A 12,275-nucleotide genomic window follows, 5' to 3' on the forward strand; every position below is an offset into this window, starting at 1 on the left:
TTAAAAGGCACATCCTCGGGTCCCCAGCAATATACCTGGCAAGTTTCAAGTATATCGGACCCGTGGTTGTCGAGAAACAGCGGTCACAGACAAACACACATACACACAGAGATTACTGGAATTATAGATAGACTAGGGCATGCCCGTACTATATATATATCTAAAATTATATCCCCCCCCTCTATTTACATGAAATGGTTTGGTCCATTCGCAAAGCCAAAGCGAACGGCTTGCGAGTACGGTGACAATCCCCCCCCCTCTATTTACATGAAATGGTTTGGTCCATTCGCAAAGCCAAAGCGAACGGCTTGCGAGTACGGTGACAACCCCCCCCCCCTCTATTTACATGAAATGGTTTGGTCCAAAGCGAACGGCTTGCGGAGTTTGGTAAAGAAATCGCCATAGCTCGGTAACTACTTCTCCGATTAATATGAAACCTTGAAAAGGCACATCCTCGGGTCCCCAGCAATATACCTGGCAAGTTTCAAGTATATCGGACCGGTAGTTGTCGAGAAACAGCGGTCACAGACAAACACACACACACACACACACACACACACACACAGACACACACACACACACACGGACAAACACACATACACACAGAGATTACTGGAATTATAGATAGATGACCAAATGGTTGTTGCTGTAAGTACAAGATGTCCATACAGGATAAATGCTTTACTGTGTTCATCACTCTCTCACGACCCAAGCAGATTGAACCCCTCGAGTCAGAGTACGCCAATACGCAGAATCGCAAGGAGCGCGAGTTAGGAAACTTCTTGCGTTTGATTGGCCGTCTCGAGGGGGAGTTGGTAACGGCAAACGATGAGCGCGATCGCCATCTGCGAACTTACTCTGCACTCCTTAATGAGAAAATGCGTCTGGAACAAGAGATCGCCACCTACCGGCGACTACTTGAAGATGAAATGGCAAGGTGTGCTCTATTAAATAAAAGGATCTACGGTAAGGATGTGATTAACCTTCCATAAACTAGGTAACATCTTCATGTTTTGCTTTGATGATAGATGATGAATTATAAGTGCTTTTCAGTACATAAGAGTATATGCGATGAAAAAAGTAAATCCAAGAAAAGGCCGTAGTACCCAATGGGAGATGGCTCATCCCATCATTCGGGAACATTCCGACTCCAAAATATGAAATATTTCTTTGTACTCCAATGACTGCACGCTGCAGTATGGGGCTGTGCGCAAAATACGTGACGCTTTGGGGGTGAGGTTTCCTGTAGCGTCACTGAGTGTCACATAGGCCCAGAAGGGTGTCAGAGTCACGGTCACGTGACACATCTTCATGGGTGCAGCCATCTTGAATTTCCGTTCACCATGACAGGACATTTCAAATTAGAACGACCTTGCTTTCAGTTGAATTCATCCAAAAACGGCAGAGGTGCTGTTCAAATCATTAATTTCAAGCTACGGCAGGGCATTTCCAAAAAGGAGAAGGCAGGAAGTTCAACTAGAAGTTGGTAAACTTTCGAGGGACCTGGAAGTTGTTTGGGTTAGGGTTAGGGTTAGGGTTAGGGTTAGGGTTAGGGTTAGGGTTAGGGTGAGCACTACCTGATTGATTGAGCTGTCAGATGCCACCAACTTAAAGAACGGAAAAAAAACTTTCATAATGGACATATTTTCTCGGGTGGGGATCAGGAAAAGTGTCACCGAGCGTCACAGTGGAGACGGAGGGGTCAAAAAAAAAGTTACGTATTTTATGTACAGTCCTTGTTGTAGTCAACGTATTTGTAGCAAAGCGGGTTTTTTAATGTGCGTACGAATGGGGAATAATAAGCACGACTTGGAAGGAATTCGAAAGAGACTTCCGTCTTACCAAACTCCATCTTCATCCCAATTCTTCGATCTCTGGGAATTTCTTGAATTTCCAATTTATTCTGCTCAACCATACAGGCTTATTAATGGCTTATCAGGCAATAATAATAGCACTACATCCTTCCATTTGAGCCTTCATTCATCCCAAAATTCAATATCTATCATAGCTTGACACTGCGCTTATGCCTAATTGGCTTGTCCACTCTCATTTCCGCATTTTCTTGTCCTCATATACCCTTTAATAAATCTCACAATTATGAAATAGTCTCTAATACCTTGCTTATTCTTGATTATTTGACAAAAACACGTGCAATAAGCCCGTTTGATAAACTTGTCCCATTTTCTCAGATAATCTCAACTTTCATGCATCTGTTCCTTTATTCCAGATTATTTACTTCACTCTGAAGCTTTGTTTCATCTGAAAATGTAGATTTCCTAACTCCCACCTCTTCATCTGATCATTAAAATACATTCCCAATAACAATGTATCCAGAAATGACCTTTGTCGTTCACTCCATTTTTGTTAATTACCTTTCTGACTTAAACTTTGGCGTTTTTTTTTTTTTTTACTTTCAGCAGTCCTTTTTTTTTTTCTTTTTTTTTTTTTGTACACAAGATCGAGGCTCGTGAAAGAGCAAACGTTAATCACACAAAAAGTCAAACCGACACACAAAACACAAAATAAGGGGAGCGGCAGACAAGATGGGGAGAGAGGGGGAAGGACACAAACACAACATTTGAGAGCAGGGACATCGAGAGAAATGTGGGAGGGAGAGGGCTTGGGGGGAGGTGGGAGAGGCATAAAACATATGAACACTGCAAGGACTTCCAGGAAAGAAGTTGGAATTTCAAAAAAGTGTATCTGGGGTGAATTAGCGGGGGTATAAAAGATCAAGGTTTTGGATGGGGGAAGATAAAAGATGGTGGTGAACAGCTGTTTTCAAGACCTGGAGGGAGGGGTGGGATTGGAGGGAGTGGGGGAGTTTGTTCCAGAGGCGGGAGAAAAGGGGAATGAAAGAGTGAAGGTGAGCAGAGAGCCTAGATTTTGGCAGCTTAACCATAAGAGGGTTGCTGGCAGATCTTGTGTGACCTGTAGGAATATTTGGGGGACAGAGCACAGAGAGAGCTGGGGGAGCAAGGCTGGAAAGGAGTCGGTAGAAGACAGAAAGACCACCAACCTGCCTGCGGTGAGTGAGTGAAAGGCCCTTGGAGTTAGCTTCATCATAGGAGATTCCAATGATTCTGAAAGCTTTGGCTTCAACAGCGTGAAGCCGAGCTAGGTGTGAGGCAGGAGCACGGGTCCAGAGGGGGTAACAGTATTCCATTGAGCTGTGGATGAAAGCCTTGTATGTGGTGAGGAGCTCAGGTATGCCAAGGAAGGACTACGCACGACGGAGGATGCCCAGTCGACGACTGGCTTTGGCGGCCAGCTTGGAAATGTGGTTTTCCCAAGAAAGATCATGGCAGATAGTGAGACCCAAAAGCTTAAGCGACAGAACTTCTTGGAGAGGATTGTTGAGAAAGTAGATGGGAGGGTTTTCCAGTCGGGTCTTTTCAGAGAGACATTGTAAGAGTGTGAGATTTGTCAGGACTGAAAGACATGTTACACTTGTTTGACCAGTCTGTGATTTTGTCCAGGTCTGCAGAGAGTGAGGAGGCTGCAGACTGCCGATCTGAGGGATGAGGAATGGAGCGGCAGAGAGTGGAGTCATCAGCAAAGAGATAGAGAGGATTTTCCAGAGAGTCGGAGAGATCATTGATGAAGACCAGAAAAAGCACAGGGCCCAGAACACTACCTTGGGGAACTCCAGCCAGAACAGGAAGGGGAGATGAGAGAAATCCATTCAGGGCCACACGCTGACTCCAACAAAAGAGGAAGTCCGCAAGCCATGCATGGAGATTTCCATGTATACCATAGGAGGAGAGTTTGGTGAGCAGAGCTGGGTGCCAGACCGTATCGAAGGCACGTGATATGTCAAGGGAGACAGCCTGCCCGCAGCCGACCTTTCTGATATGTCACACCCGCAGCCGACCTTTCTTCTGTGCCACACACATGGCCGGCCTTCCTTGTACGCCACACCCATAGCCGACCTTTCTGATATGTCACACGTGCAGCCGACCTTTCTTGTGTGCCACACATGCTGCATGCAATCCTTTCTTGTATGCCACACCTGTAGCCGACCTTTCTTGTATGCCACATCCGCAGCCGACATTTCTTGTATGCCACATCCGCAGCCGACCTTTCTTGTGTGCCACATCCACAGCCGACCTTTCTTTTATGCCACATCGCAGCCGACCTTTCTTGTATGCGACATCCGCAGCCGACCTTTCTTGTATGCCACATCTGCAGCCGACCTTTCTTGTGTGCCACAACCGTATACGACCTTTCTTGTAGGTCACACCTGCAGCCGACCTTTCTTTTTTGCCACATCCACAGCCGACCTTTCTTGTATGCCACAAATTGCCACATCCGCAGCTGACGTTATTGTATGCCACACTCGCAGCCAACCTTTCTTGTATGCCACATCCGCAGCCGACCTTTCTTGTATGCCACATCCGCAGCCGACCTTTCTTGTATGCCACATCCGCAGCCGATTTTTCTGTATGCCACACTCACAGCCAACCTTTCTTGTATGCCACATCTGCAGCCGACCTTTCTTGTATGCCACATCCACAGCCGACCTTTCTTGTATGCCACACTCGCAGCCAACCTTTCTTGTATGCCACAGCCACAGCCAACCTTTCTTGTATGCCACACTCGCAGCCAACCTTTCTTGTATGCCACATCCGCAGCCGACTTTTCTTGTATGCCACACTCGCAGCCAACCTTTCTTGTATGCCACATCCGCAGCCGACCTTTCTTGTATGCCACATCCCCAGCCGACTTTTCTTGTATGCCACACTCGCAGCCAACCTTTCTTGTATGCCACATCCACAGCCGACCTTTCTTGTATGCCACATCCACAGCCGACTTTTCTTGTATGCCACATCCACAGCCGACCTTTCTTGTATGCCACATCCACAGCCGACCTTTCTTGTATGCCACACTCGCAGCCAACCTTTCTTGTATGCCACACCTGCAGCTGACCTTTCTTGTATGCCACACCCTTAGCCGACTTTTCTTGTATGCCACATCCTTAGCCGACCTTTCTGATCTGTCACACCTGTAGATGACCTTTCTCATACTCCTCACTTAATACCACACCCGGTAGCCAATTCTTTTTGACACTTATATGGAACCATGATAAAAAGATTTCCCGATATCTTATACGAGTATATGACAAATCTACTGCACTATCATTCTCCATCCATCAGGTTCTCTTCAAAATTCCATCCGGATCTACCTTTGAACATGTTTTGTCTCGACTTGCCCAAAATGTATCAAACCTTTCGAGTTGTTGCTTTAATTTATTCTATAACTACATTAATAATGATCGTCTTTACTATTGAAGTTGATCTTTACTGGCTTGTAATTATGGTTTGCAACTTCCCTTGATCTATGGTATAAATATTGATACAGTACTGTGTTTGCTATATTTTGCAATCATCTGGTCGCTTTTGCCTCTCCCAGTCATTGTCTTCCGAAGATGTGCAAACACCATTTCTCCGTCCCTTAGTTGCCTCTGCAAATTTTTATAACATGTAATCATGTCTATGTTATCATTTGCTGTATGTACTTATCTGCCATACCCCATCGCTTCTCTGTACTCCTGTACTACTAGGATCATGGTGGAGGTCAGCGATTATACAGATGGTCCCTCACATAGTCCAAATACGGGAACACCCAGGGGTCCAAGTCCGAGCTTGACACCTGCAAGAGCAATTGCCAGATCTCCATCACCGGGTAAATCCTCTTCTTGTGTTTTACATCCATTCATGATCTTTAGAAACCCATTTATTGGTCTGCTTTTAGCGAGATATAGAGGAGCTTTGAATAAAAATAAGAACCTTTCCTTTCACGCCGTGATGCGTATAGGGTTGCTGAAGCAGTTCCTTTGGCTAAGGAAGTAAATTCCTGGATACTTGAATGGCTTATCCAGTTACCGGGAACTCATTTTGCCAACTTCCGAAGGATGACTGACCAAGTCAACCCACCCGGTGACATTTCAACGGAACGACAGGGACTCCAACTCAAGAACCTAAGATCTTAAGCCAGCTACCGTAAAATGGGGTGAATAGGGACACAAACTGAAAAAAGTTCGGAAACTTTTTTCGCTGAAAATTGATAACCGTACTGATTTGTTGATATTTGGGTTGAAAGTGTTCTCTTGTTTTAAAAAAAAGCAACTTATAGTCCCTATTAACGCCATATATGGGTTAAATAGGAATGAATAGGATTTTTATGGCTGTCCCTATTCACCCCGTTTTACGGGTTAATAGGGACAGTCACTAACACAAAAAAATAATAATCAAGAAACAATCCTGAGTTTCCAACTTATTGCTAAATTGATAGCTCAGATGGATGCACATAATATGCACCCATAATATAAACCACGGTGCCAATGAAAAAACATATGGGATAAAAAGTTTCTCCAAACTCCCTATTTCTTGATTATTACTTTTTTGTATTAGTGACTGTCCCTATTCACCCGTAAAACGGGGTGAATAGGGACAGCCATAAAAATCCTATTTATTCCTATTTAACCCATATATGGGGTTAATAGGGACTATAAGTTGCTTTTTTAAAAAACAAGAGAACACTTTCAACCCAAATATCAACAAATCAGTTTGGTTATCAATTTTCAGCGAAAAACGTTTCCGAACTTTTTTTCAGTTTGTGTCCCTATTCACCTTGCTGTCCCTATTCACCTTGCTGCCCCTATTCACCTTGCTGCCCCTATTCACCTTGCTGTCCCTATTCACCTTGCTGCCCCTATTCACCTTGCTGTCCCTATTCACCTTGCTGTCCCTAATCACCTTGCTGTCCCTAATCACCTTGCTGCCCCTATTCACCTTGCTGCCCCTATTCACCTTGCTGTCCCTATTCGCCTTGCTGTCCCTATTCACCTTGCTGTCCCTATTCACCTTGCTGTCCCTATTCACCTTGTTGCCCCTATTCACCTTGCTGTCCCTATTCACCTTGCTGTCCCTATTCACCTTGCTGTCCCTATTCACCTTGCTGCCCCTATTCACCTTGCTGTCCCTATTCACCTTGCTGTCCCTATTCACCTTGCTGCCCCTATTCACCTTGCTGTCCCTATTCACCTTGCTGTCCCTATTCACCTTGCTGTCCCTATTCACCTTGCTGCCCCTATTCACCTTGCTGTCCCTATTCACCTTGCTGTCCCTATTCACCTTGCTGTCCCTATTCACCTTGCTGTCCCTATTCACCTTGCTGCCCCTATTCACCTTGCTGTCCCTATTCACCTTGCTGCCCCTATTCACCTTGCTGTCCCTATTCACCTTGCTGTCCCTATTCACCTTGCTGTCCCTATTCACCTTGCTGTCCCTATTCACCTTGCTGTCCCTATTCACCTTGCTGTCCCTATTCACCTTGCTGCCCCTATTCACCTTGCTGTCCCTATTCACCTTGCTGCCCCTATTCACCTTGCTGCCCCTATTCACCTTGCTGCCCCTATTCACCTTGCTGTCCCTATTCACCTTGCTGTCCGTATTCACCCCAATTCACGGTACCTTAACCGTTAAGCCACCACCAGTCTTGCAGCCTTGAATGATCAAACTACACTCAAGACAGGAGATGCATTCCAAATTGTTTGTGCCCTCATTTAATACCGCATAGGAATTCCGAGACCTTTGGGTTTTATCTCTCGGCGTGTCAACCCTGCAGTCACAAGGCACCGCTTTAACTAGCATCTTTAAAGCTTTGTGTGATGCTCTGCTCAAGCTTGGACTCGTCCCATAGACACCGACTACAGCTGGCGTCCCATTAGTAATGACAAGTGGCATCTGCGACCGAGTTGTATATCGTTTGCACGCCGATGATTCGCTTTAAAGCAAATCCCTGCTACACTCACTGCATCACTTCAATGTGCAAATAAATTCATGCAACTTTCCAAGGAAATCGTTTGATGTTTGGGTAACGACATCAGTATGTCTCGTTGTCCTTGTGTTTCAGGAATGAAGGAAGATCGCATTCTCAGGTAAGACGTGGCGCTGATAATTTTATAAACTAGGAACACCACTCGGTAGAGCGCATACCTCCGCAAGGCTGAACATTTAACGTTTTGTATCCCACTGATAGGATGTAGATCTAGACCTGAACCAAAATCTCATCGGATTCTTCTTCTCCCCTAACCAACTCGTCCACCACGTTTTGTCTGAATCCATCCACAACTGCTTGAGATATCGTGCTGTACAGTGTATCGTTGTTGGTCCTACTCTCAATGGTGAAGAATCACTTTCAAATTCTCCTTTCTGGATCTTCACCAAAATCGAATGAATTCATCCTTGTCATACACCCAGCCTGTCCGCCAAGTTTTGTCCGAATCGGCTCATAACTTCTTTAGTTATTCTGCTTACAGACAGACAGACAAACAGACAGCCAGACAACGGTGAAAACATAACATCCATCAACCTCCGGTGGCCGAGGTTATGTTTTCACCGTTGTCTGTCTGTCATTTTGTTTGTTTGTTGTCTCTCTGTTTGGTTGTGAACACGTTATCCCAGAAAGTTGTGGACAGAATCGTACGAAATTTCGTGGACGGGTTGGGTGTGTGATAAGGACAAAATGCTTCGATTTTAGTGAAGATTCGGATCTGGATTCGTGAAGTTTTTAAGTGATTCTTCACTGTAGTGATGGGGCCAAAACCGATATATATACATATATATCACGATATCTCAAGAAGTTGTGGACGACTTGTGACAAAACTTGGTGGATGAGTTGGGTAAGTCGCAAGAAAAAGCCGATTAGATTTTGGTTCAGGTCGGATCCAGATCTGACCCATCAGTGGGATACAAAACGTAAATTGTTTAGCGTGGCAGAGGTATTCACACTATCGAGTACCGTTCTAGTTACCTCCGCCACCAAAGGTGGATGGAGGTTATGTTTTCACCCCTGTCTGTCTGTCTGTCTGTTTGTAAACAAGATATCTCAAAACGTTGTGGACGGATTCGGATAAAATTTGGCAGAGACGTAGCGTATGTGACAAGTATGAAATGATTAGATATTGGTGAAGATCGGGATTCGGATCCGGCTAAGATAAGTTTTTAAAGAGATTCTTCATCATTGGGCGATCGGGCCAAAAACGATACATAGCAGGATATCTCAAAAAGTTATGGATGGATTTGGACGAAACTTGGTGGACCAGTTATGTGTCTGACAAGGACAAAGAGATTCGATTTTGGTGAAGATCTGAATATGGATTCGGATACGAGAATTATTTAATTTTTAAGTGATTCTTCACCATTGGGAGATTGGGCCAAAAACGATAAATAGCAGGATATCTCAAAAAGTTATGGATGGATTTGGACGAAACTTGGTGGACCAGTTATGTGTCTGACAAGGACAAAGAGATTCGATTTTGGTGAAGATCTGAATATGGATTCGGATACGAGAATTATTTAATTTTTAAGTGATTCTTCACCATTGGAAGATCAGGTGAAAAGCGCATACCGTATCATGATATTAAAAAAAAAGTTATGGACTAAACTTGGTGGACGAGTTGGTTAGGGGACAAGAACAAGCCGATTAGATTTTGGTTCAGGTCCGAATCCAGATCCGGCCAATCAGTGGATACAAACATAAACTGTTCACCAGGTGGAGGTATGCTCTCCACCGAGTGCCCTTCTAGTTGTATACTGTAACTTTCCTTTAGAATGTTTGGCTATAAAGTGTTGGGTTGGTTGGGATGCAAGTTGCGCGTCCTGCAAGTTAAACACGAGATGCTTTTTGTGAGTAAACTTTGCAATATGGGTAAAACCTGGTGGACCTATCTTGCATCTGAGCATCTTCAGGTAATTCATCGTACAGTGTATGGCTAATCAGGATGTGAATACATAAAAATTCCTGCCATTGTTGGTGTTTGATCCACACACATTCTGGATATACATATCTACTTGACATAGCAGTGATATCAAAGTATGACTGTTCAGTTGAAAGTGCAAAAATATTGTAGCGCAGCGATGACATGGCTCGAGATCACTGTTTAAAATCCCCCGTTGGTGTTATTACATCGACATACAACTGATGTTATTTTTACTTTATTTTTTGACCTATACCAATTTTTTTTTCATGACCAGTCCAAGTCCTTCACCAACTGGCCATTTTGTTTGCTTGGATGGCGAGTACAAATCGGATAGAGAGGATGATGACGAACAGTCAGGTGGAGTATAATTTGGCATTCTCACAAATACAACGCTGCCTCAACAAACCGCTATGTTATCAGCATCAAAATTTACACCTCCCTCCTCCCTCCTCTTGCTCCCTTCCTTTACTGCAATTCAAGAAAGATCATCGGCATCACTGACATAACAAGTCTGAACGGTTAACAATGCAGTCTCTTAGTGGCATATATAGATTGCAGTCTATATCTGAGAATGAATGATCTATATAAAAGATCTGTATGCGAACACACACACACACACACACACACACTTCAGGAAGTAGCGAGGCGAATAATAGGTATAGACTGCGCATCACGTGACTGGCCGCCATTGCTAAGGTAGCAATAGCATCACCGTGTGAGCTACGCATCGCATTGTGAGCCACCTGAATACGTTTGAATACAGATTGCTTGTCTTGGAATTGGTGTAAAATGTCTATATGTTAATGAATGTTAACATTTCATCACACCTTTAATCATAACATTTGATGTTTTTTTTTTTTTGTGTGTACGAGATCGAGGCTCGTGTAAGAGCTAACATCAATCACAAAAAAGACAAACTGACACATAAAACATATGATAAAGGGAGCGGGAGAACAAGATGGAGAGCAGGGACATCGGGAGATCTGTGGGAGGGAGAGAGCTTGGGGGGGGGGAGGCATGGGAAGGGAGGGGGATGGTGGGAGAGGTATAAAACACATGGACACTGCTAGGACTTCCAGGAAACAACATGGTTCTCTTTTTGAGGCAATATTTTTATGGCCGGATGCCCTTCCTGACGCCAACTGTCTTGGTCGCCTCTTACGACACGCAGGGGTACGGTGTACCTATTCTAAACCAGGGTACACACCGCTAGGACTTCTAGGAAAGAAGTCGGAATTTCAAAAAAAAAGTGGATCTAGGGTGAATTAGCGGGGATAGAAAAGATCAAGGTTTTGGATGGGGGAAGATAAGTTTGAGCTGTTCAAGGTCACTTCGGGGAAGGAAAAATGAATGTAAGCGAATGAAAATGGACAATCATACCTCATAGATGGCCATTTTAAAATAATATGACCCTACTGCAAAGCCGCAATGAGCTGGCGAAGCCAAAGCCTCTATTGAACCTTTTCGCAATAATTGCCGCCATCTTGCCGCCATCTTGCGGATGCGGAAGTATGCATAAACAATTATTGTTTATGCATACTTCCGCATCCGCAAGATGGCGGCCTGCATGGAGCGATTTGGTGCGTCAAAGCTTCGAAATTCTCAAAGGATCCAGCAAAATCTGGCTTTTCAACATAATACGCGTTCATTCACAACACCAGCTTCGCCGGCTAATATACTACTCGTGATCCTTTCTACCGTCATTAACCCTCCCCAAATCCACTCTTCCATTGCAGTCCCCCTCTGCCATGTCCTGCCACCCTGTTGTCAGCGTTTCCCAGTTTTCCATGCTGTTCTATTCTGCTGTTTCCTTACTCATCCATGATCTTCGACGATGTGTAAAATGTGGATATTGCTTCTCTTGCTTGAAAACCACCGCAGATCTAACCAGGAAGAAGCAAGTAAGGGTGATCACCCAGATGATTGTGAATGATGAGATCGTTTCGGTTAAACAGGACGTCGTCTCAGGTGTGACCAAAGGCTGAAGATGGACACCTCTGAAGATGGACACCTCCTCGGTTCAACAGATGTCAGCAAGCAAAACCTTAAGTTAACAACCACGTGTAGCGGTATTCCAGCACGATCAATGCAGGAACTATTGAACTGATATATCCCGAAGTCCACCTGTTTTAGTGTTTACCTATGTTACTAATTACACACGAAAATACAAAAGAGTAAATTACACCTGTATAGTCAGATATTGAGTGAAGTGATTTTGAAGTAGGAACCAACCTTATTGGCCATGCCATATTTACAAAGACAGCTGATTGGTCGAAACAAACTAGTTGGTAAGAAAGAAATAAAAATGTAGATAAGAACTTGTAACATAAAGCGTTTTTTTTCTCTCTCTCTCTCAATCACGTGCTAGAAACAACAAATTCGAATTTGACTTGTGGGATTAGATATAAATCGAATTATTAGATATAAATCGAATTATTAGATATAAATCGAATTATTAGATATAAATCGAATTATTAGATATAAATCGAATTATTAGATATAAATCGAA

The 12,275-nt window shown here is 44.0% G+C and overlaps 1 protein-coding gene across 2 annotated transcripts in view; it reads left to right on the forward strand.

The window, feature by feature from the left end:
* Window positions 1-11,809, forward strand: part of LOC137433005 (keratin, type I cytoskeletal 19-like) — a 53,522-nt gene extending 41,713 nt beyond the window's left edge. Inside the window, exons 6-10 of one of the 2 annotated variants that reach the window (XM_068125372.2) lie at window positions 714-937; window positions 5,564-5,685; window positions 7,918-7,942; window positions 10,041-10,123; window positions 11,648-11,809. In XM_068125372.2, the coding sequence (XP_067981473.2) occupies window positions 714-937; window positions 5,564-5,685; window positions 7,918-7,942; window positions 10,041-10,123; window positions 11,648-11,751 (558 nt within the window). In that variant the 3' untranslated portion in view covers window positions 11,752-11,809. The remainder of the gene's footprint in view (window positions 1-713; window positions 938-5,563; window positions 5,686-7,917; window positions 7,943-10,040; window positions 10,124-11,647) is intronic. The other variant, XM_068125373.2, reaches the window with a different exon arrangement.
* The last annotated feature ends 466 nt before the right edge of the window (window positions 11,810-12,275 follow it).

This window comes from Myxine glutinosa, chromosome 8, assembly GCF_964187855.1.
Source record: "Myxine glutinosa chromosome 8, kmMyxGlut1.1, whole genome shotgun sequence".
In the NCBI taxonomy this organism is placed as follows: Eukaryota; Metazoa; Chordata; class Myxini; order Myxiniformes; family Myxinidae; genus Myxine; species Myxine glutinosa.